Source organism: Chiloscyllium plagiosum, unplaced genomic scaffold (genome assembly GCF_037043375.1).
Source record: "Chiloscyllium plagiosum isolate Xiang-an unplaced genomic scaffold, Cpla_swu_hap1 HiC_scaffold_36, whole genome shotgun sequence".
Taxonomy (NCBI): domain Eukaryota; kingdom Metazoa; phylum Chordata; class Chondrichthyes; order Orectolobiformes; family Hemiscylliidae; genus Chiloscyllium; species Chiloscyllium plagiosum.
The window spans coordinates 39,312,436-39,339,417 of NW_028270174.1; the positions used below are offsets into that span (position 1 = coordinate 39,312,436).

The window sequence follows — 26,982 nt, forward strand, 5'->3', positions numbered from 1 at the left end:
CTGTCTGTGTGGAGTTTGCACATTCTCCCCGTGTCTGCCTGGGTTTCCTCCGGGTGCTCCGGTTTCCTCCCACAGTCCAAAAATGTGCAGGTCAGGTGAATTGGCCATGCTAAATTGCCCGTAGTGTTAGGTGCATTAGTCAGAGGGAGGTGGGTCTGAGCGGATTACTCTTCGGAGGGTCACTGTGGACTGGTTGGGCTGAAGGGCCTGTTTCCGCACTGTAGGGAATCTAATCGAATCTAATATGTAAGACTTAAGAAAAGCTTAAACCAAAAAGTGTTACTAAATTATTTTGCAAAAGAGCTTGATGTGACTAGATGGTTTCCTGGAAATAAACAAACTTAAAATTGAGCTTTAATCCAGACCATTTAGCCAACTTAAAAAATACTAATATAGCAACTCCAGAGCCTACCACTTCCTTCTCGACTATTTTCAGTTCTGAGCTTAACTTAAACAAAATAAATGCAACTGCTGTAACCAAATAGAATAAATGACAGAATATTCAGACTGTCTCTGATCGTTTCCCCATGCGTTGGGTTTTCTCTCCGTTCTACTTACACACAGCTCCCTTATTACTCTTTTCTTAACTGTTTGATGGGGCATCAACTTGTCTGTCAGATAAAGAAATTATTCATGAATTTCTTATTGGATCTTTTAGGAATTAACTGATATTTATGTGCTTAGTTTTGAATTTTCCCACAAGTGGAAACACCCTTCCGATCAAAACATTCATAAATTATCAAGCAACCTCTCAGTTTTCCCTTGTTAAGAGACAAAAAACCCATTTAATTATACTCTCTCAGCTTTGGTCTTATTCCTGTACTGAAATATGGTTAGTTTCATACTCAGTGGCATAAACCTTCCAATGTCACTACACGCAGCCAGCTGGGAACAGGGTATGCGTAACCTTTAGAAAAACATCTGGCCTCGTCAGGTTGGCTTTTTCTCACACAGTTAAATCACTGAGAAGTAGTTCATCAAGGCAAAGATAAATACAAAGGTGTTCATTAATCAAAGATTAATGTATTTCAGGGTTTGTTTGGACATGTGACTTCTCTTTGTAACTACATTTATTCTACAGTGGATTAATTGGCAATTAGCGCTCACATTCAAGTTCATTGTTGCTGCAGTGATGATGTTTTTTGACCTTCAATCAATGAGTACGAAGTTCTGATTTTTTTTGACAGCACAGAGACTAATTTTTTTGCAACATACACAGGAGAAACAATGGTTCCAGTGAATGCTAATGGCTGCCATCCAATCTTTATGTGCACTTCAATGAAGTGCAAACAATCAAGTATCTGATTGAAACAGGTTTTTCTGCTATTCGAAAAACATTACTGCAACTTCAAAAATATTATAAATGTTCACTCATTTCTCGATAATGTGAACTTTTCATTGCAAAGTCAGAAGTGTGAAGGCTCTTGGTTCCATTAACAGCTCCTCTATCTTAGTCAGCAGAGATACAGATTTATAATGATGCCTATTCATGAAATAGCTACATGTAAATGCAGGATTTGATATATGGCTGACAACCATCTCCTTTGGCACAATTATCCAATGTCACACCACACTATGAGCCTGAAAATAGGATAACATGTCTAATGCCAAAGCAAACAGTATTCACCAGAATTACCTACCAGCTAGGTGTTCTCCCTGCTAATTCAAAGGAATATAAACCTCTGCACACTCAAAATGATCTATACCGACTTGATTTGAGTTTATTTCCTCCTTACTACTGAGTTATGAGCAAAAGTAGAACAAGACCAACTATATTTTAGAAACTAGAATAAACTAGCATGGTGCTTTCTCACTAAATTGAAAGGTATCCTGAGACAGAAACTGTCCTAGTATTCAGATCCAAGCATTGCAACTCCAGAACATTATGGGGGAAAAAAAGTTTACAAAAATGCTAATATTATTGCATTTATGTGAAAGCAGATTCCCTTCCACAGCATATAAAACACAGCAGTATAGGGCAGCAATCTTTTTGATACCACAGTCACTACATTGAATTAAGTTTTGTTCCATTAATGGAGATTGTCCATTGGCACATATCGTGGCAGTTAGTTCCGGTTCTTACTTTTTCATTCTTCACCTCTGTAATCACGACACAATCATTCCTATTAACTTACATTTACACTGAACAATTCAAATGCTATTAAGAAGAAAAGAATATTGTGGCACTTTATGGTTGCATAAACACCAAATATACTGAAGGGAGAATGTAGGAAATCTGCGAGATAAATCTTTGTTGTGTCAGCAACATATGGTATAACTTATGGTTTTTTTTAACATGTTAAAACATGAATTTATGTTGATTTTGATTTGAATATTGCAGTAAAAATCTTGTTAATTGAATGGTCCCCCATTCAGGTTGCCTGGTTTTTTCACATTATTGCCTCCTTTGGGATTGTAACAAAACTGATATATCCTCTGGGACACTAATCACAAAGAGAATGAAATGGGTTTGCTGCAATTTTCCATCATTTAAAAAAACATGATTTTATATTTAATGTTGCTGCATTCATAAGGTAGCTTTAATGAGTACCATTAATGCTCAGACTTCCATGGAGACAATTAATTTGTCTCTTTCTGCCTTAGAAGAATTTAGTAAAGACAATTTGACATTTGTAGCCGAGAAATAGTGGGTCCCCTTAAAATCAGCAGCTGGGAAAGTGAAGATTGCCACTTTAAGCTCAAGTAAGGAAAGGATGCTAATGTCACTGTTCGCAAAATTGCAAACTTTGAATTAGAAGAAGAGGATGGCGTTACAGAGAAATGAAAGCAAAATGAAACAACATAAATTTTAAAGAGTGAAACATAAAAAAAAATTCAAAGGGAAATAGAACCAGAACAAGAAACTTATGATGGAGAAGGAGAACGGGAAAGAAAAAGAAAAATCAGTGAGGTGGGGGTATAAGATGCGCTTTGTCATTTTAGAAATGTGTCACAAAACTTAAGTAGTCTGAATAAAATTGGACTATGACTCTTATTGAATGTTTTCACAGGGAAAGCTTTGAAGATACACTTATCTCTTTCAGAAGAGCAATTAAGATGACGATGACAGAGTAAAGAATGATGTTCTCAATGCCTATGAGGTGGTAGCAGTGACTTACAGAAAAATAATGCTGACATTTGACAAAAAAAATGGTCAGACCTTTGTAGGCTCTACTAGAGAAAAACAGATGAACATCAATAGGTGATGTTGATAATAAATGTTAAACAAACCTCTGAGGTTTTTAGGCAAGTGGAAAAATTCTAAAATATTATCCCTTTGGGAATAGGGTCCCACCTAAAAGAACAAACAGTTAATAAAATAAAGAATGATAAGTAGTGGCATATGGTTACGAATTAGCTCATAAGTCTTACAAGTCACAGTAGTAGTCTCTAATTTGGAAACTTACAGAGAAATTGGAGATCAGAGCTTTACTAGTCAAAATAAATCAGGTTCTAGTGAAGAAGATGGCTACAGTAAAGAGGGAGGCTCTCTTCAAGTTAATAAAAATGAGAGAATGGAGGATAGGTTTGGCTCAAAAAGACTAGAAAGATAATCTTGTCATAAAGAAGTACATTTGAAACCTAAATGTTGGAAATGGAAAAAACAAGACTGCAGCAATCTTGGCTGCATAGTGTAGGAAATACCGTCCTTGTGAGTAAAGTTTGTGAAAAGGAGGTAGTTTCAGATGAATCAAGGTAGCAGAAATTACAGAAGGCTTCTGTTTAAGTGTAAAGTGTGCCCACAATTTTCAAATCAGGCTGACAAGTGAATTTCTACCCTTAGCATATACTGGAATAACACAATCACTGATGTTGGAAGATGATGTGAAGCTTTCTCCAGATCACTGAATGCAAAGTGCATGGCATTGAAGCAAGTTTTATAGAACTAATTTAATTGTAACCATATTAATGCTGGTGCTTTTTCCAAATTTGCCTTCGGAAGTTGTGGATATATTGTTAGAAAATGACTTGTCTGGGGATACGATATGTGCATTTCAGATGGTTTCAGGAACGTCTGCTAAGAATGCTGAAATTGATTTTACAGGGAAAACTGTATGGCTAGAAGAACCAATTCTTTGTGAATCTATGCTGAACTTGATCTATTGATTAAAGATACATCAAAGTGTTAGAATCTGAGCTCACTGGTTTAAAAATGACTTTGGAGCATCAAGTTAAAAAGGAAAAGGTAAAAAGAAATTTTTAAAGCAATCTGAAATAAAAATGCAGGAAATGAATTCACAACATATAGCAAAGTAAATAGCAACTGTACTCAAAAGGAATGATGAAAAATATGCTTTGTCAGAAATTGAGAAAGCTGGGTCAAGCACTAACACTATACATTACAGGAAAAAAATATTTGTTCTTGATCACAATTTGTAACTTCAGAAAGAAGACACAACAGTTGCTGAAGCTGAATTGGAAAAGCTCAAGTGGGATAAGGAAAGTTAAGAAGAGATTAGTAAATTTGTGAATGAAATTAAAATGATTCTTATGCTTTCTTGGCTGGCCTTCAAAATAACTTAAATAAATTTCTTTAAGTAACTAAACAGGTCTTTACTTGGCAGAAATATGGCAGGTAAAATTTAATTCAGTGACATGTGAAGTGATTAAACTTGGTAAGAAGAATGAGAACAGGCAATATAAACTTTACAAATGATGGCATGGGGTATGAAGAAGACGTTAAGCTGAACCTTGATAAAACAATGGTCAAGGCACAGCTAAAGAAATGAAACCAATTCTGGGCACTGCACCTTTGGAGGACATCAAGGCCTTTACTGGGAGGGTTTCCAGGGTTGAAAGACTTCAGTTATGTTGAGAGACTTGGGAAGCCAAGGTTATTTTACTTAAACAAGAGAAAGTTTTGGGATAGAAGTGTCCAAAATAATAGTGTATTGATAGAAATAAATAAGGGATAACTATTTTTAGTGTCATAAGGGACATTTGCAGATTTTTTTTTAAATGACAAAAGAACCACAGATTAGATTACTTTCAGTGTGGAAACAGGCCCTTCGGCCCAACAAGTCCACACCGACCCACCGAAGCGCAACCCACCCAGACCCATTCCCCTACACCTAACACGACAGGCAATTTAGCATGGCCAATTCACCTGACCTGCACATTTTTGGACTGTGGGAGGAAACCGGAGCACCATGAGGAAACCCACGCAGACACGGGGAGAATGTGCAAACTCCACACACTCCTGAGGCGGGAATTGAACCCGGGTCTCTGGCGCTGTGAGGCAGCAGTGCTAACCACTGGGCCACCGTGCCGCCCGTGCTTTTATGGTCCATATTGCATAGCCTGAAAGCAACATGGGAGCAAATTTAACACTAACATTCAAAGGAAACTAGATCAATTGAAAGGGAACATTTGAAAGGAAACAAAGAAAGAGAAGGTAAATGGTACTAATTCCATAAGAACATTAGAAGAATTAATTTAGGCAAGAAGAACCAAATTACACCTCCTGTGGTATAACCTGTTAAGATTCAACATAAAGAATTTGATGCATGTAACTATAGATATAAAACTGCACACACTACTTTCTAGGTTATAGTTTATAGATTGCCATAAATCATATTTGTAAATATAAGATACTAAAAAAATCCACATATTTAAATATTAACACAAGGATAAAAAAAAATTTCTCTAACTTATAAATGCCCTTCTGCTCATGAAAGTTCAGCCACTTGTTATAAATGAAACTGTCAAACTGAAGACAGCAAGCTCCTATAAACAGCATTGAAATCAAACACCAATTAGTCTGTTTTTGATCGTGTTAACTGAGGGAGGAATATTGGCTATGAAATTTGGAGAACGTACTATTTTTCCTCAAATAGTAGCTTTAACATATATATAGGCAGGATTCAAATTTGACATTTCACCCTGGAGGCCACACTTATTAATCATTCTGCACTTTCTTACCCTGTACTAAATTAAATGATCAAATTAAGGAGTCGACTTGAAACCATGGTTTCATGTCTCAGAGGTAAGAGAATATATCAAGTTATTCAATATGATCCATAATATCACTTCAAATAATAATTTGGCTTTCTCTTTCGGTTGCTGATTTATTTGCTGTGCGCTTCTACACTTTGATATTCTTAAAGAAAAACTCAGCACTCGTCTCAAGCTAAACTTCAGTATTGGAGCTCTTGTTTCAATAAATACCAAACCCCTGACAAGAACAAATGAATTTACCCTTGCAAGTCCACAAGGGCAAGAGTAACTTTTGGTATTTGCTACAGAAATGCAGTGCTTACACTTGCATAGCATTACCAAAACTCCACAACCAATAGAAATAAATACAAACCAACAAAATTTAAACAAAGTCAAAAAAGATAATGAGAAAAGCAGACAACTCAAAATGCAAAATTTGGCAAAGACTTGGGTGATCCTTTCTGATGAGTTAAAACAATTTCAGATTTTATCAGAACAGTACCTTGTCAAAGTGGACAGCTTCTGTTATTTGGTTGATTTATCATTTTTGTAATTGACCTGAAATCAACAAGTCCAGCAAAAAAAATCCCTAGTGTGTAGCATCTGTGCAAACATCTTTGCACCCCCAGATATACTTACTTGCAGAAACCAGATAAATTACCATTTTATATCTATAGTTACAACTTTCCCAACCACGCCCCCTTAAGAGGATACTCAGTAGATTGTTGTGAAATTTCAAAATGTTGCCCAAATTTCACAGCTACTCTGGATGTCAAATGGATGGTCAATAAACAAATCAGCTTTTGTCGTACACAATTATGATTGAATGAAAGTACAATGTAATTCAGCCAATATTTGCCAAGTTATAGCATAAATAAATGTAATTTATTAACCATAAAAAACAGTTGTTGTGAAGGTCAAAACACAAAGGTACTTTGTAATGAAAGAGAAATGTCAAAAGAGAAATAAACAATGTCTTGATCTTATAAAGAACACTGTGTGCTCCTTTCAGCAAAGCCTGTCCTGCTGCCAAAGACAGATAAAGGTAAACTATCAGTAACACATCAAACAGATTGCTATGATGTTAAGTCAATCACCTTGACTTCTCTGATTGGCACAAACCCACAATTCCTAGATGACCTAGGAGTCACCACCTTTGTACAAATCTACATTGAAACTCCAAAAGCAGAAAGTGCTCAAAATACCGTTTCCAGATACAGGCAGAATACTAGAGATATGCAGATAGTTTATTTCCTTCCTTCCTTTGTAAGTTTTTTTCTCTTGTGTCTTCAATGCTTCTATTGCTGATTCTTAAATCAGATGGTCTGGAGTGAGAGAACATGTTTTTGATTTGTTTAGCAGCATATATTTATCTATGACAGGATGACGGGATACAGGTTATTTATTTCATAGGGGAAAATGAATAAGAAAAAGAAGCAAGAAGGATCAAAGGAATAAATTTTCTGGGTTGAAGACTTGATATAATGGATGCCCAATACATCACATAACACCAATACGGCATAATGGTAAAATTAAATAGACCCTTTTTTTGTCTTTTGTATGTGATGAAGCTGTAGACACTTGCATTTTGAGGAAGAAATATTATTAAATACTTACTTCCCACTCTCCTCATCCTCCTAAAAAAAAACTGTTTTCTATAGCCGTTAGACTGAACAAAATGGAATCAGTGCTCAAATCGTTTGCCTTCTCACTATTACTCTTAAGCCGATTTCTCTTCAGAAAGTCATCTAATTATCTAATTAAGTCATCTTTACCAGCTTCCTCAATTTCATCTGTCTGTTACCTTTTGATGAAAATAACCCTGCTGGATACCCATCCCAACTGATATTTGAAAACTTCACTGTAATGGACAATTTGCTTAATCAATATTTCCATTTCTCTTCAGAATTACAAAGATGTGTGATTAATTTTTAACATTCTTTGCTATTTTTTGGGATGTTTCATTTTAAACTGAAAACCAAAGAAACCGGCTTTAAAAGAGCCACCAAGCCTAATGATGCCCTACCTCTCCTCTCCACGAGCTTCCAGTTGCCTGCCACTTCTGACACACACCATGTTCCAATTCCAACATTTCCATCTTAGCCTTACTGCAGTGCTCCAGTGAAGCTCAATGCAAGCTGGAAGAACAACACCTCATTGTCTGCTTAGGTGCCTTGAGGCCCTCAGGACTGAGCATTGAGTTTAAAGATTTCAGAGCCTGAACACCTACCTCCATGTTCATTACCCAGCACAACCAAGCCAATTTCAAATATCTTTACTGCTTTTTAGCACCCATTCAGCATTTATTTCTCTCTTTAATTATCATCAATAATCCCTTTGTTTGCTTCTCTTCTTTGTTCTCTCTTCTCAGCACTGTCTCCATATATTCTACCCACTCCTTCCCCTCCTCCCAGCCCCACCCTCTGCCCTGCACAAATACCACCATTTTGCCAGTTGCTTTCAGTTTTGATGAAGTGTCAATAGACTTGAAACATTAACTCTGCTTTTCTCTATACAGATTCTCCAGACCTGCTGAGTTTCTCTGACAGTTTGTGACTTTGTTACATGCAGTAGTACATTCACTGATGAATGGTCTCACGTATTTCCAATTGGATTAAGTGAATTCTTACTCTTGGGATCAGTAACTCCTGTCACCACAAAAAAAACAAGATTGAAGAGTTCTACTGAAATTAATCTGAAATATTAAATCTATTTTTCTCTCCACATATACTGATTGACTCGCTCAATGAACACAGGTAGTTCTACTATTAAGTGGTGATGTCATGCTATAGAAAATAGTGCAATAGAAACTATGGGGCCTATGGGAACGACAAGGTTGGGGCAAACCACCAAAAACATCAAGAAAAATCTAAACAAAAATAGTAGTTAGCATAACACAATCAATAGCACATTTTTAGTACATTTTTAAATCATATATTTCAACGAAATAATACAGTAAATTTAACACTTTAAACATTTAAGGGCTTCTGAGTGCGAGTTACAGTACAAAACTGTATTAAGACGGGAATGAGGGTCATCATTGGCATCATCATTATTTTTTAAAAAAAGGACCTAAAATCACTGAGCACAGCATTGTACCTTTCATGAAGCTCTTCACTAAACAATGTGCAAGCCAGCTGACCACGTGAAGTTGATATGGAGTCCACTCCTCTGCGCACCGCAACACCCAGTGCCAGGGATGGAATTGCACAATAACCAATAATAGTTCTCTTTATTTAAAAAAGGTCCGTAATTCACAAGTCGCATTACAGACAAATCACTTTTACGAAACGTGTTATAGAAGTATTTAAAATAAATGATAGCTAAAATGGTTGTACTTAGTTCAGATTTCCATGAACTGCAGTAATTTGTTTTTATTTCAGGTTAATAGAAGTAGTTCTGTGTATGCTTAATTTCTTTTTGAATAAGTCTTTACAATCTTGTGCAATATAGTTTAAATTTATTACAACAACATACTTGTTGCAAGTTTCCTTCTTACACCAGAGAAGTTATTTTTAAGAATGGCCTAAATGTTGTTTCTGAGCTTTCAGCTGAAACACTGTGGAAAAAAAAGACTCCAGCAATTTTGTACACGCTATACTGCTTTCAACAGCTATGATTAAAACTGTTACAACAAATATCAATTTCTGCAGACTATTCTGATTACAGGTCTCAGCTCCTGTAACTTACAGCTGTCCGTCCTCCAACATTCTGGCGGATTATTACTAAAGCTGTCATCTTCCAGAATTTTATTGCACTGTAGGAAGCAGCAATGATGCAGACTGGATGGAATTAATTGCAACTCAGTTCAATTGTACCAGAGACTTTGCTAAACATCTACCCCAGACAAGGACGTACAAAGTGACTGTGCAACACGTGCTAACATGCCAAGCTACCCTCTCCTTTCAGTTCCCTTGGAGACAGTTTTCAACATTCACTGTGTCTAAAGTCTAAGTATATTATTTAGACAAACTGTTTTGTGTGTGTGTGTGGAGGAAGTAGGTACTGTTTACACTCCCAAGGATGAATGGATGTAGAGGCTGACCTTGTAAAGATCCAACCACTAACAAGGCCCAAACTAGAAAGAAACAGGTGACTAGCACACAATATATTTCAACTGAAGTGATTGGTTATTCAAGAATAATGATGCAAACAGCATCAATGAAAATTGTGTTGAGTTAGGATGGGAGTCAATTAATCATCGACAGACTAATAAAGAGGAGTAAAGATATATATCCAGCCACACCACTAAGCATACTAATGCCAAGTTTACAACTTGGGTCAGACACAATGTACAACTACTGTCTTTTCATACTATCCAAGCACGACAACTTCAAAATAAGTTGCAATATCAATCTGTTGCACCAGCACAATAGCTCAACATTTCTTGCTACCATCTTTACAACACACTGAGCAAAATGGTGAAATGACTTACAATTAAGTGACATGAATTCTGTATGGGTGAACTCGTCTGTTTTTGTAAACTTGTGCTCACTAGGGATTTGATCTTAATTGTCTAAATTTATTTCACCAAGCATGTTTAAGAGCTGAAAAAGGAAAAGACACTGCCATACAATTTAACATGATAGTATTTGATTTAAGAAGTTCAATTTGCCAACTTCTTGCATTTATAATTCAAATAATTAGAGAATGGTTATCACACAGAAGTTGGCTATTTGCCCTGTCATTTCTGTGCCAGTTCTTTGTAAGCCCACTATCTCATGGCCACATATTTCTTTTCTCTTTAAGTACTAATCAAATTCTATTTTGAAAGTCACAGGTGATTCTGTCTCCAACACTTACAGGCCATGCATTCAGATTTCACTCACTGTATTAAAACAATTTACCTAATGTCACTGCTGACTCTTTTGCTAATCATCTTTAATTGATATTTTCTGGTTGCCAATCTTTTTACCAATGGGAACAATTTCTGCCTGCTCCTCTGCCTAGACTTTTCATAATTTTGAGCACTTCTGTCAAATTTCTTCTCAAGCTACTATTCTTAGAAGAGAACAGCACCAGTTTCTCTAATCTATTCATATAAATGTACTTGTACTCAGGACACCTTGTCGATGTTTACCTCAGCTCCAGAATATTTCTGTGACTTAGCTACCAGGTAATCCAAGCTGATATCATCATTGATTGGCATGGTACGAAACTGCAGTCTGAAGATCTCTGTTCGAGTGGCTGCATCGGGCAGTGGCACGTATATAATGCGGTCAATTCTTCCTGGACGCATCAAAGCCTGCAAGAAATGAGAAAATCTTACATTGTCGAAAATTCATGCACTTAACTCCACACTGTTCTCTCTACTAATGCAGTATAATAAACACTATATTACAACGCAACCAGCTACCATTCACATTACTCAACCAAATCACAATGCTCTAACAGTACAGTTCAAGCAGAATGTGTTGCATATTCCTTGCATTCTGTATTCTACAGAACAAAAGTGGATACAAGGGGATGTGGTGGTCTCTGAAAAGCTGGGAGAGAGACAACACTCTTTGGGCAGTAGAAGCATCACCTTCAGTATTGGACATGACAAACCAGACAGGACTTAATTGACAGCTGCTTCCAACAGATGCGAGTTGGGTGAAGTCATCATTCACTGACTGAAAATTTGCTGTTGCTTAAAAGGCAAGCATCCTGTTTATTCCCAGAAACAAAAGCAGTCTTTTTTTGATTTTTTTTTCCTTCGGGTTTCTCATTTAATAACAATGAATGTTTTCAACTATTCAAAGGTATCGCAACATATGATACTACTACATTGATCAAAGACAAAATGTCATGCGATGCCAGGACAATAGACATTCCTTCAGACAAGGCTCTAACATAGTACGGTGCCAAGGATGGATGTGATGTGTAGCTTCATTCTTGTAACAATCAGACCCATGATGATGTAAAGTGGCAATTAATTTCTAATTTCCATTGAGGTGTCTCCCTGTGCCAACTATATGTCCCTAGAGGTTTTCCTTTTTACTTTCTCACCCAGTATACTTACTGTGGAGGGCTATTCCTAGTTGGCAGCAAATGGCCTGGTGCACAGCTGGGCTTTAAATGTGGCTCTGGTGGCAAGAAACCCAGAAGGAGGCATGGAATAGACAAAGTTGCTTCCGTGGGGTGGGGGAGTCCAGAACTAGTGGGCGGCACGGTGGCACAGTGGTTAGCACTGCTGCCTCGCAGCGCCAGAGACCCGGGTTCATTTCCCGCCTCAGGCGACTGACTGTGTGGAGTTTGCACATTCTCCCCGTGTCTGCGTGGGTTTCCTCCGGGTGCTCCGGTTTCCTCCCACACTCCAAAGATGTGCAAGTCAGGTGAATTGGCCATGCTAAATTGCCCGTAGTGTTAGGTAAAGGGGTAAATGTAGGGGTATGGGTGGGTTACGCTTCGGCGGGTCGGTGTGGACTTGTTGGGCCGAAGGGCCTGTTTCCACACTGTAAGTAATCTAATCTAAACTAGAAGGCATTGGTTTTGGGTGAGAGGGGGAAGATATAAAGGAGACCTAAGGGACAGCTTTTTCACGCAGAGGGTGGCACGTGTATGGAATAAGCTACCAAGGGAAGTGCTGGAGGCTTGTATAATTGCCACATTTAAAACACATCAGAATGGGTATATGAATAGGAAGGGTTTGGAGGGATATGGGCCGGGTACAGGCAGGTGGGACTAGATTGGGTTGGGATATCTGGTCAGCATGGACAAGTTGGACCGAAGGGTCTGTTTCTGTGCTGTACACCTCCATGACTTCTGCCACTGATTAGTGCACAATAGACTGAGAGCAACATCAGTAAGGTGGGGTGTATGTGCAATGATGTGTTTGGCAGAGGACTGCATGAGAAAACTCAGTAGAACTCAGAGAAAACCCTCCATCAAACTCCCTGAAATTGACACCTACCTAATGCTGACTAAAATTTAGCCCATAGTCAGTGTTCTTTTCCTATAAATGTTTTTGCATGTCAGACTCATGACTGACAGACTACACTGACTCTATTACAGTGAGAGAGAGAAAGAGAGGGAGAGAGAGAGAGAGAGAGAGAGAGAGAGACAGAGAAGTGGGGAAGGGAGGGAGAGACAGACAGAGAGATTGAAGGGGAGCTGAGTAACATCATAAGGGAATGGAATATCATGGTGTCATCTAACTGTCTTAAAGGTACAGTGCCTGTGTGGGCTGCAATCTGCATCATTATACAACAGACTTACCCAAGGACTACCAGAACCAGAGGCTTAAACCCCTGGAGCCATCATCACAAGCAGGAAATTTAGGCTTCACCCTCAACCCAAACAATCCATCCATAAATGTTTGGCTCTACTTCGAAAGGTCTAACAGCTTTACTTCTAATAATTTAAGCTTCAAAATCCATGCATCTATATTTTTGCAGAGCTTATCAACAAAAAAAAGTGAAATAAATCTTCTTCCAACAGGTCAGCATGATCTCTTACTGAGGATAAAGCTTCATGCCATTTCAATATTAATCGATTCTGTCTTTGACTGTTGCAGTAAATTAGTCTGTTCAGTTGTTTATTGGCAATGAATGGAATTGAAGCAACTTTCTAATACAACTGTTTATATTTTCCAAACTTTTATATTTATTTAAAATTATGTGCCATGTCACAGAATTGGAAATGGCAGTATTTGGAACAAGAGAACATTTCAACTTTTAGAGCAATATTCAAACTGATGGGAAAACAGGTCTGACAGAGGTGAGTGGTGTTCCATTAAAACTTAATTTAAAAAAAAGAAAATTGTTATTAACTACAATAGATTCCCTCAACTGCTTTACAACCAAATCTAATCAGTGGGGAAAATATTTACTTTAGGGAATAATATTTGGAGCCAAACGTTAGAGTCACCTGCGCAAAAGAATCAACTCAATGGAAGAATAGAAAAAAATCAGGCAAAGAAAAACATTTTTAAAAAGTGCCTTACTTTTTGCGCAATGCAGACGAATATGAGGAGGTTATGCATTGATGGACACCTTCAAGCATATGTGATTAGGTTAGATTCCCTACAGTGTGGAAACAGGCCCTTCGGCCCAACAAGCCCACACCGACCCTCCAAGGAACAACCCACCTAGACCCATTCCCTGACGTTTATCCTTGACTAATGATCCCAACACTATGGGCAATCCAGCATGGCCAATTCACCTAACTTGCACATCTTTGGACTGTGGAAGGAAACCGGAACACCCAGAGGAAACCCACGCAGACACGAGGAAGATGTGCAAACCCCACACAGAAATTTTCCCGAGGCGGAAATTGAACCCGGGTCCCTGGTGCTGTGAGGCAGCAGTGCTAACCACTGAGCCACCGTGATGAGCATGAGTGTGAGTCAAAATACTTGGAACAATGATGAAGTGAAGGAGTAGTATTATAGGAGCATTTATAGGCAATTCTATTGGTAACATTTCAAGATTAAAAGTAGGTCTCTGGATAGTATTGTAGAACAGACAGACCTAGGGGCTCAGGTCCATAATTCTTTGAAGTTTGTGTCACACATAGACAAGGTGGTTAAGAAGGCATTTATAACACTGGCCTTCATTGCTCAGACCTTTGAATTTAGGAGTTAGGATGTCATGTTGAGGCTGTACAGGGGTTGGTGAGACCTCTTCTGGACTACTGTGTCAAATTCTGGTTGCCCTGTTACAGCATTGAAATTTTTAAGCTGGAGAAGGTTCAGAAAAGACCTACCAGAAATTCTGTTGCCAAGAATGGAGTTATAAGGAGAGGCTGGATAGGCTGGAATCGCTTTTCACTGGAGCGTAGGAGGTTGAGGGGTGACCTTCAATAAGTTTATAAAATCATGAGGGGTATAGATAAGGTAAATGGCAGGTATTTTTTCCCTAGGTTAGGCGATTTAAAGACTAGGGGCATATTTTTAAGGTGAGAGGAGAAAGATTTAAAGAAGACATCAGGGGCAACCTTTTTTTTAACACAGAGTGTGATTGGAATGTGGAATGAACTTCCAGAGGACGTTGTGGATGCAGGTACAGTTGCAATGTTTAAAAGACATTTGGATGAATATATGAATAAAAAATGTTTGGAGGGACATGGGCCAAGTGCAGGCAGACGGGACTGGTTTAGTTTGGGATTATGGTAGGCATAGACTGGTTGGACCTAGGAGTCTGTTTCAGTGCTGCATGACTCTATTAATGGATAATTATAAGAGAAACAAAGAAAAAATAAATGCTATCTCTATGGTTATCTAGGTAATAAAAATATTAATCGTAACCATTGGGAAATAAATTCAGCAGTATGATTGGCACCTCTATGTGATTTGAAGATATAAGACATGTCTGATACTTGGTTTATAGATTGTGAAAAAATAATTCTGCATTCAAGACTTTTATTTTTCACAACTGCCACAATTATGAGCAGTGGGAGAAAGCAGGATATCATTGCAACTGTATGTGTTACTGTTAAGATTCATATTTCTGAAAAAAAACTGTTTGATAGTCACTTATTCTGTGCTGTAAACAGACTCACGTTTAGAAATTCTAAATTGCTACATTAGGCAATGAAGGATAATTACATAAATCCTGGACAAGAAAACAACTGATTCATAGCACAAAGAAATTGAACCCAATTCCTGAGACTTTTGCAATGTAACTTTCTACTCTGCCATGTTACATGGTGAACTGCATTTGTTATCATAACAATTGGCACCTACACATTGTCTTCAATGTACAACAATGTCTAATGTTCTTCACAGAGGAGAACAGGATATCTTGCATTGCTTCACCCCTGGTCTAATGTTGCCCTTCATTTCACAACGATGAGTGATAAAGTCTCAACACTATACTGTTGTGCAAAGTTGGATCACCAGTTCTGCAATCTACAAAAATGACCTTCATTTGTCCACAAGAAGTTACAGGAAAATTATTTTGCCTACTTCAAGGCTACTGAAAGATTCAATACAAATCCTGGTTGTTTGCAAGTTTTAATAACTTACATAAAATACTTCAATTCTTTAAACCAGACAAGCATTCAACCTAATCTTTAAAAATCAGTGTTGCTCTAAAAAGAGTAAAAGGATCCTCTGTACCCCAGGACTGTCTGTTCCAAATTTCTTGAAATGTTTTATTTCAGGCTGCCGCCTTTGACAAACATGAACTGACATAGTTTAGATTAGACAATAATGTGATTTTTAATGTAGCGTTGGTTAGTCTACATGCCAAAAAATCTACTTAATATTATGGGCTGCAATTGAAATGTTGCAACAAGATAAATAACTTAAGAATGGGAATATCCTGCAGACACTGCCAATGGGAGCAACAAACTATATAATGTGGGTGTATTTGTCAGTGGATAAGGAGGTGGGTGGTGGGGGTTGTGGTTTTTAAACTTTTGTTTTACATATTGCAAAAAACATTTTTCAACACATTTTTTACATTAGTTCTGCCTGAAGAATTTGAATCTTGGAGCAGCTTCAATGAGTCACAGTTGGCTACCTGAAGCTGGCCATGAAAGGAATTAAATGTACGTTCAAAACCATATTCATACAAATCAATGGGGCCACAAGCAAATCAGCATGGTCTTGTACATTTCAGTCTGGCCATGTACAAATTTGCACTGTCATGAACATATCAAGTGCTTATTAGGAATATGTCACAACAATGAGAGTTTACCCTGCCAGAATGGGGACAAACAGCAGTGAGTGTTTGTGAAGTCAGACATATTTAGTGTTTAATCAACATGGAGTCTCTGGAATCCTGCAGGCTGTTTCTGTCAGGATGACAGGTTTGGAATATTTTCAGCAAGGATGAGATCTGCCTAGACCAGCTCCTGAAGGGGAGTTACCATCCTTCTGTGCAATTCTGCTATTTTTTTTGTAACAACGTGAATAACTGCAGAACTCATTTAGTGCCCAGAAGCAAAGGCCTTTTTTTCCTCCTCCTCTCAGCAAAGTAGAGCTATCCATCACTTAACAGACTTACTTCCTGTTTTGAAGCAGTTGGGGAGGTATAACTTCCAACCCAAATACTTGGCTTGGCAAACCACACTCGTGTTGATGGACACATTTAGAACCACTTCATTCAACCTGAATTTTAGTGTAGTGCAGGAGGGGGTGGGCAGAAACAGTACACGACTGAAACAGCTGTAGGAAAGGTTCGCTGAATCTGCCATCTGTGACTAATACCAGTTTGCGAAGTCAACATCAGCGCATTAACCTTTTTAAAGAAAAATCAGATTTTAAAATGCATTTTAAAAAGATGTCCTTTACTCATGAAAAACGTACTGTGTAGAAATCAAAAGTAACAGTTGGCTTTACAATAAGGTGCTGCAATTAATTTGACCAGTTTTGGTAACCAACTTGATAATATTAGTCTGCCTTTATATAAACAGGGGAACAGAAGCTGTTTTAAAGGAAAGCAATTGAAATATATTCTTGCGTCAAAAAATTTAAAATAAAGTAGAAAGCAATGCCAGCATAATGACAGAAAGAGAGGCAGTAAAAGAGCCAGGATTGTTCACACATTCCTTCAGATGCAAATATATTTAATGAATAACTGAAACCTTACACACCAGAAAATGGTCAAACATCAGTGGTCTATAAATCTTACTATATATGCATGTTTCCTCACACAATAATGTGTAAAGAAAACCTGAGTAAAAGATCACTCACAAACCAATAAGGGCACAAATCAACTCCCATCTATTTGGCTATAACATCACTCTTAAGTAGCTAATCAACCAGGCAGCTTAAGGGCCACCTTTATCTGAGCTTTGTGAAAATAACTTTGCATATTCTAACAGTTGTGCTGTGCTGTGATCTTTAACTTCTGCAATTTGCAGTGTTTAATATTCAATAATATATAATATGGTGGGTTTATTTAACCGTGCATTTCACTGTGAACCAAGCCTCCTGTTACAAGTAGGTGAGAAGAATAGTTGTTAAATGGCTTTTCAACACTCCCTACTGAAGTTTATGCTGAAGACTGGTCACTCAAGGGATGAACAGGAGAGCTAATCTTGCTTGCAGGTTCAGGACAGGGTGAGTGAGTGAATGAGTGTGTGACTGAGTGAATTTGAGTCAGTGAATGTGAGTCAGTGTAATTTCAGAATTCCAAAGCTTATTTAAATAATTTGCTTATTTAACTTTAACTTCCAGATTAAGTTGCTGTTGAGCCTAATACACTGCTGTGCTGCCAGCCAAATCTGAACAACATCACATTCCTGATGCACTCAAAGTTTTAAATATTAGATTCAACCTTGACAAAGGTATATTTGTTTCTCACCTTAATGAAGTTTCTTCAAGACTGAACTTCACTAGGGAGCGACAAAATGCTATTTGACAATTATTCTTCGTCCCTAACAGAAGCAAGAAACTTGATTCATTGTGAAATATATGGAGTTAAAATGGCAGTGGACACTGAACAAGAAAACAACACTGAGCCAATAAGTATTCCACTCTGACAATAAATGCTCAAAATCTCCACTCATACTAAGGAGGAGGGAATTAAAATTCCCCTCAGTGTCAGGGAATGTAAACATCACAGTTAAATCCAATTCTGATCTCAGCAAACACACTGTTGTGTTGATCATTGTTAGACTTCTGTTCATTGCTGAAGCCTGATACCTCAATGAAATTCAAACCAATCCAATTGTGACCTGGCAAAATTCCACCTCGTGCTCCTAGTGCTTTGTTTTGGTTTATTGCTTGAATTTTATTGGGGGGTGGCAGTGCGCAATATGTAATGTCATTGTATGGCAACATCTCATTGTGGATGTTGCGACTTTTTTCCTTTTCTTGGCAGTAAGGTATGGTTTTAAATTTTCTGCAATTTGACAAGGATGCCAATTGCAGTAGACTGTTGGACATTCCAAGAGGTGGTATCCTTATGAATTACAGGTTAGGATAGGGAATAGCATACATGAAATATATGCCATTGAAATCATATGTAAATTCAAAAAGCAAAGTTAGGATCCTTTTGTTCAAGAGAGGAGAACTTAGTAGTCAGCCTTGTTGATTAGATCCAGCAGATTGCAGCCAATCAGCTCAAGTCACTTTGGTAGTACTAGTCAACCAACAATCCACCTTTGTTTACTCGCTGTAAAAGATTTAGTGTTGTGAATTTCTCTGCACTTGAATTAAGAGTCATTTTATTATAACTCCGATCTCTCAAAGCTGTTGTAGATCATAAATCTCTGGTAATCTAACATTCTTATTGTGTCCTTCAAAAACAACAAACCTGGTTTATCAAATTGTTAAATTTATTTTCTGTTTGAGAAGAAAAAAAGATGAAAGACAGTAGAACAATAAAAGGAAACAAGAAAAAAATTTCACACAATGCAATGAGTTGTTCCTCATAAGAAAACAACTATTAAGAATCATAGCATCCCTACAGCGTGGAAATAGGCCATTAGGCCCAACAAGTCCACACCGACTGTCCACCCAGACCCACTCTCATACCGTATTGCTCTACATTTACCCCTGACTAATACACATAGCCTACACATTCCTGGACATTGGGGGCAACTTAGCATGGCCAAATCACCTAACTGCACATCTTTGGACTGTGGGAGGAAACTGGAGCACCCGGAGGAAACCCACGCAGATGTGGGGAGAAGTGCAAACTCCACACAGACAGTCGCCATTTAGAAATTAGGATTTATTAAAGCATCTAGCATAGTTTTATAATAGGTTTGTCATGCCTGGCAAATGTAATTATTTTCTTTGAGAAATAATAGCATGATGATAAAAGACATGCATTAGATAATGCAACCATGATTTGAAAGGTTATAATATAGGAAGGCTGTTGATAAATTAAGGCATTTAGTATTGATGGAAGTTTGTTGACATGAATAGTATTATAGATCAGACCAAATGCCCTCAAGATATATTAAGAAGATAGTCTAACCCTAACTTTTTCTTATTTTAAAGTTAAGTGTAAGGCATTGTGTTGCGGATGAAATTTGATCGGTCAAACTACCAGACATGGGAAACAAAACACGCTTTATACATGCTCTATAATTAAGATACAGACAAAATAAAAGAATTGGCTTAACTGTAACTCTATCAAAATGCCTAACAAAATAATATACATAATAACTACTAACAATTAACTGCTCCAATATAGTAACATCCCATAAACACACTCTTGGCAAACACAATTCAAAATAAAATAGATCGTGTCATATGCAATTCTAGCAGCAGGACAACAACCTTAACTTTCAGCTGTAACAGAGAGAGGAATAAGAGCTTCTATATCTAACTTCAAGACTTCAGCAACTGCTACTGAAAAACTAAAACTAAATATCCTGAGCTTCATCCCACCCATTCAGGCTGCTTCTATTGTTCCAACTTAAAAAAAACCCAAGGCCTCACAAGATGTTTACTTTATTGGCTTTGGAGCAGACTGCTCGGCATATCTGCCTCAACCTTCCCAAAAAAAGGAAAAAATTCACCTCTTAAAACCACAGCAGCATCATAGTGGGGTGCTAGTGAAATAAAAAGAAAAACAGAAATACCTTGAATGTACATAGTGCCTTTTACAGGCAAAGGGATTCTGAAACATTTTGCAGCCAATTTTCAAAGTATCGTCAATGTTGCTACGTAGTCAACACCGTAGTCATGATTAATGAACAGCTTTTGGACTTACGATCCAACATTATTTGAAAATCTATAAAACACGGTGGCACAGTGGTTAGCACTGCTGCCTCACAGTGCCAGAGACCCAGGTTCAATTCCCGCCTCAGGCAACTGTCTGTGTGGAGTTTGCACATTCTCCCCGTGTCTGCGTGGATTTCCTCCGGGTGCTCCGGTTTCCTCCCACAGTCCAAAAATGTGCAGGTTAGGTGAATTGGCCATGCTAAATTGCCCGTAGTGTTAGGTGAAGGGGTAAATGTAGGGGAATGGGTCTGGATGGGTTGCTCTTTGGAAGGTCGGTGTGGACTTGTTGGGCCGAAGGGCCTGTTTCCACACTGTAGGGAATCTAATCTCAACAGGTGTATGGATTTCCTCAGCCACATTCATTGGTATTAAGCATTTCACTTGCTCAGTTTTGTAATGGGCTTGGCATTTTGCAGAACGAAGAAAATAAAAGAAGTATGGATTGAAAACTGGAGGTATCATTCAGTATTCAGAGGGTTAACAGCAACAACGCACGATGGAACTTGCTTAAATCTCAAAGCACCAAGCTATCAGACTTGTTAGAAAATATGTTGCTCATGCATTGCTGTCCAGATACTTCGGGCTTAGCTGTGAGAACTGTGGAGATGTGCACAGAGATAGCATCTTGCCCACAGTATACAACTTCAAACTTGAGCCAAAATTACAGATCGACATCTGGATTGAGATCAGGATCTGACTATACCTCAGCACCTGTTTCGATGAAGCAGCTGATTAGCCAGCAGTAACTGAGCATGGCACGACTCTGACAAGGTCAATTCTAACTTTCTAAAAACACAATGACTGCAAATGGAATATGGGTTTTTAAGAAAAGATCAATTGGCTTGTAAAATAGTACCCTATGCACCCCACTTTATATTAGCCTGTACAGACAAACTACAAAGCAACTTAAAAGATAATTTCTGATTAATCATCTCCCGAGCCTCTATAGCAGTTTTACAGCATTTTTAAATTGAGACTCAGGTGTACCCAAGAACTCTGTGGAAAGCTTGGGAAGTGATTACTTACTGAGATATTTGGATCATTGATTGTCATAAGTGGTGCCAGAAGACTGGAGGTTGGCTAACATGGTACCACTATTTAAGAAAGGTGGTAAGAAAAAGCCAGGGAACTATAGACCAGTGAGCCTGACATTGGTGGTTGACAAGTTGTTGGAGGGAATCCTGAAGAACAGGATTTACATATGTTTGGAAAGGCAAAGACTGACTAAGGTCAGTCAGCATGGCTTTGTGTATGAGAAATCATGTCTGATTAACTTGATTGAAGTTTTTGAAGAAGTAACAAAGAGGACTGATGAGGGCAGAACAGTGGATGTGATCTATATAGACTTCAATGAGGTGTTCGACAAGGTTCATCATTGTAGACTGGTTAGCAAGGTTAGATCGCATGGAGAACAAGCCACATGGATACAGAACTGGCTCAAAGGTAGAAGACAGAGGGTGGTGGTGGAAGGTTGCTTTTCAGATGGAAGGCCTGTGACAAATGGTGGTGCCACAAGGATCGGTGCTGGATCCAGTTTTTTTTGTCATTTATATAAATGATTTGGATGTGAACATAGGAGATATAGTTAGTAGGTTTGCAGAAGACACCAAAATTGGAGGTGTAGTGGACAGTGAAGAAGGTTACCTCAGAGTACAATAGGATCTTGACCAGATGGGCCAATGAGTGGCAGATGGAGTATAATTTAGAAAAATGTGAGGTGCTACATTTTGGAAAGGCAAATCAGGGCAGGACTTATACACTTGATGTTAAGGTCCTGGGGAGTGTTGCTGAACAAAGAGACCTTTGGATGCAGGTTTATAGTTCCTTGAAAGTGGAGTTGCAGGTAGATAGGATAGTGAAGAAGGCAATTAGTATGTTTTCCTTTATTGGTCAGAACATTGAGTAGGGAGGTAATATTGTGTCAATACAGGACAATAGTTAGGCTACTTTTGGAATAGTGTGTGCAAATCTGGTATCCCTACTATAGGAAGGATGTTGCGAACTTTGAAAGGGTTCAGAAAAGATTGACAAGATGTTGCCAGAGTTGGAGGGTTTGAGATATAGGGAGAGGCTGAATAGGCTGGGGCTATTTTCCCTGGAGCGTCAGAGGCTGATGGGTGACCTTATAGAGGTTTATAAAACATGAGGGGCATGGATAGGGTAAATAGACAAGGCCTTTTCTCCGGGTTGGGGGAGTCCAGAACTAGAGTGCTTACCTTTAGGGTGAGAGGGGAAAGATTTAAATGGGACCTAAGAGGTAACTTTTTCACGCAAAAGTTAGTGCATGTATGGAATGATCTGCCAGAGGAAGTGGTGGAGGCTGGTACAATTACAACACTTAAAAGACATCTGCATGGGTACATGAGTGGGGAGGGGGGTGGTTGGGAGGGGGGTGGTTAGAAGGATATGTGCCAAGTCCTGGCAAATGGGACTAGATTAGGTTAGGATATCTGGTTGGCATGGACGAGTTGGATTGAAGGCTCTGTTTCCGTGCTGTACATCTCTATGACAGCACTGCTGCTTCACAGCACCAGGAACCCGGGTTCGATTCCAGCCTCGGGCGACTGCCTGTGTGGAGTTTGAACATTTTCCCAGTGTCTGCATGGGTTTCATTCAGGTGCTCCGGTTTCCTCCCACTACCTGAAGATGTGCAGGTTAGATGAATTGGCCATGCTAAAATTGCCCACAGTGTTCAGGAATGTGTAGGTTAGGTGCATTAGTCGGGGTAAATGTTGAACAATAGGGTGGGGGAATGGGTCTGGGTGGGTAGCTCTTCGGAGGGTCGGTGTGGACTTGTTGGGCCAAATGGCCTGTTTCCACACTGTAGGGGTTCGATGATTCTATAACTATTTCTATGTGGGTGCAACAGGCACTGCATGAACAAAATGATTCTTAGAGAGACACCAGTAGCTTTGGTGTGGTCAGATTTTCTCTCACAAGTGTTCTGGCATATGCTTGAGCTTTTGACTTGTTTGTTCCACCTTCATGTCGTAATTGCCGATTTTCCTAATCATGAGTAGATGGTAGTCAATAATTTATTTATCAAAGTCAATGGCAGATCAATCATTTGGACACAACTGTGAACAATCCAAGAGGAAAATGTAGATGCGGTTTTGCATTATTGCATTAAGTATTAACATTCTGAATGATCTCTGTTTTCCCATTGCTAAGCCTGTCCTTTTAGTGAGTAACTAGTGGTATAATAGGTGATTGTATTGTTTTGTTCTAGAATGCCTGTTATAGATACGTTCCAAGCTCGGAGCTAATGTGGAACCACAGAAACAGAGATAGAATAGGAATGTAGTAAGCAGTGAAGAAGACGGGGAACAGATTTGACAATGGAGAGGGTGGATTGAAATCAAGGATGGTGAGATGTATGGTCCAGAAAAGAGGGGCAGCAGGAAATGAGGCATTGTGGAACAAAATGGAGCAGGGCTGAGTATCACAGATAGTATTCTATGCATAAGCATTCACTGAGATTATCAAAGACACTAGCACAATCTTGCTGCAGCAGCCAACATTAGATGTCCCCTCCACAAGATAAATTAGATTCCCTCCAATGTGGAAACAGGGGATTTAGCACAAATGTGGACGCTAAGTACTGAAAGGCCTATCAGAATAGCCAAAGGGAAAGGTAGCTGGCAATTTATTAAGAATGGTGTGCAGATGGACCGGGTGCTGGCAGGTGGGTCTAGATTGGGTTGGGATATCTGGTCGGCATGGACAGGTTGGACCGAAGGGTCTGTTTCCGTGCTGTACATCTCTATGACTCTGACTCAATTGTGCATGAGCTGGAGCCACAAGGAACACCAGATAAATCTTAACAGCCAGAACTTTCAAATGTGTCTAAGTGCAGGGTAAGTGTTTCCACTTGAGAGTGCTCTTCTGTAACTGTGCTGAGTGAAACTTATAGACTCATTTAAAGATAGTTGTGTGAATTCATTTCATGGTGCTTTGGTCACCTGCTGTGCTCCTGCCTACTGAGAAGAAAAATGGCACACACTGCAGGAGTATGTATGTCTGGCAAGTTGCCATGGCCAAGGGAAAATGCCACTTATTTGATGCTTTAATTCCAATAACTGGCTTCCTACTACTGCCAGATGAGTTGCTGGCCAGGCAAGCAGACATACTGCCCTTAACAAAAGTTGCAAACGACCAGTCTGATGAGCTGCCCGCTAAATAACCATCTCCAAGAAGCAGGAAAAAATCCTCCCATAGATAGCAACAAAGAAAATATCGGGAACTATAAACTGAGAATACAAAATATTGCTTAAGTGAAAAGAACCCATAATATAAAATTAATATAAAGTAGAAACTTAATTCGAAGAAAGTTGCTTAGGGAAATATGGTCCCATGATATAATGAATAAAAACTCTAAATTAATCACAGACATATTGAACTTTTGTGCAAGGTGCTTTTTTTAAACAAAGTCTTCAAGCCAAGCCTGACTAATAATGTAATTTCTACGAATGGCATTCGCTGATTACTCAAAGATTTCCTCCGTAAACACGGAATGTCACATCTTGTAGAGTGCCATGAAGCTTCAAAAGAGAGAAACTTCAAAAGGCAGAGGTGAAGGGCAATCTAATTACCTTCTCTCAATAGGAAAGCATCTCCTGCAGATTACATCTGGACTGTGGGCATGAGTCAAACTCCATGTTTGTATTTTTCACTTCCAGAAATATACAAAAAAGTTCTTAAAAATCAACTGTGATCCTGGTCTGTATGTGTTTGTGGGCTGATGCATAAATGTGGACTAATGTGCATTGAAGGTGAGTTTAAAATCAGCCATTAGACATCCGTGGATCTGCAGGCAAACAGAAAAAGCACACTCTAGAAGCCAGTCACTGTCAAAAAAGGAACAGGATGGCTAAGTTTAGCTAACTTGCAAAGCCAGGAGTTTCAAAATCAAATGTTCAATTACCAGCATCAAGTACCACCCAATTAACAGCTGCAATGTTTTACCATTTACTTTTCACTAACAACCCTCAGACTGATCTGTATATCTTTTAATTTCTTTTTTGGATTCACTTTATATTTCTACTGTGTGGATCTGTAATGCATTATACTTGTTCTTGTGTTATATGTATTATGTTGTGTGTTATTTATACGAATATATATTAATAACCTAGTCCTTCGGCTTCAGGGCACAGTTTCACAATTTGTGGATGAAACAAAAACTGGATGCATTGTGAATTATGAGAAGGTTAGTATAGAACTTCAAAAAGGATACAACCGAGTTGATGGAATGGGTAGACAAGTGGCAGGTGCAATTCAATCTAGAGAAGTGTGAAGTGATTCATGTCTTTTTCGGAAAAAAACTAAAGAGACATGACAAAACAAAGGGTATAATTCTAAATGAGGGTGCACAGACAAAGGTACCTTGGTGTATATCTCTACGTGATTGAAGGCAGTATTACAGATTGACAACATGGTTCATAAAATTCTAAACAAAAAACTGAAACAACTGTAGATGCTGGAAATCAGAAACAAAAACAAAAATTGCTGGAAAAACTCTGCGAGTCTGTCAGCGTCTGTGGAGAAAAAGTAGAGTTAACGTTTTAGGTCCAGTGACCTTTCTTCAGAACTGATGCCAGGAAAAGGTTGATATTTATGCAGAAGACAGGGTAGGGTCATCCAATTTGGGTGACCGCTTTGCAGAATACCTAGGTGCTGTCCACAAAAATGACCCTGAGTTTCCAGTTGCTTGCCACTTCAACACACCACTATGTTCCCTGGCCGACATCTCTGTTTCAATGCTCCAGCAAACCTCTGGGCTGCTACCACACAGAACCCATTGTCAGCCACTAATAGTTTCCATTGGCAGCTATTCATTTTCCCAGGCTGACCTTTACCCACTCCTTCGCCTGTCCAACTGTTTTTTCTCTCTTTGGGCTCTATCTCCACACGTTGTTTCCTCCTCCATTATCGACCCACCCCATCTTCTGCATAAATAGCAACCTTTTCCTAGCTACCACTAGTTCTCAAGAAGGGTGACTGGACCCTAAATGGTAACTCTGCTTTCTCTCTAAAGATGTTGCAAGACCCGCTGAGTTTTCCAGCAGTTTCCATTTGTGTTAATCAAGTCCTATTCTTTATTAGTAGAAGCACAGAGTACAAGAGCAACAAGGTTACGTTAAACTTGCCAAAAGAAAGTACTAGTTCAGTCTGAACTGGAGTTATTATGTCAAATCTGGGCATCACATTTTAGGAAATTTAGGTTAGATTAGATTACTTACAGTGTGGAAACAGGCCCTTTGGCCCAACAAGTCCACACCGACCCGCCAAAGCGCACCCACTCAGACCCATTCCCAGACATTCACCCCTGCACCTAACACTACGGGCAATTTAGCATGGCCAATTCACCTGACCTGCACATTTTTGGAATGTGGGAGGAAACCGGAGCACCCGGAGGAAACCCACGCAGACACGGG

General features: G+C 38.8%; 1 protein-coding gene across 4 annotated transcripts in view; it reads right to left on the reverse strand.

The window, feature by feature from the left end:
• The window catches only part of afg2a (AAA ATPase AFG2A), a 578,508-nt gene that overhangs the window by 71,356 nt on the left and 480,170 nt on the right, over positions 1-26,982 (reverse strand). For all 4 annotated transcript variants that reach the window (XM_087980097.1, XM_087980096.1, XM_087980093.1 and 1 more), the window contains one exon: positions 11,018-11,182. In XM_087980097.1, the coding sequence (XP_087836223.1) occupies positions 11,018-11,182 (165 nt within the window). The remainder of the gene's footprint in view (positions 1-11,017; positions 11,183-26,982) is intronic.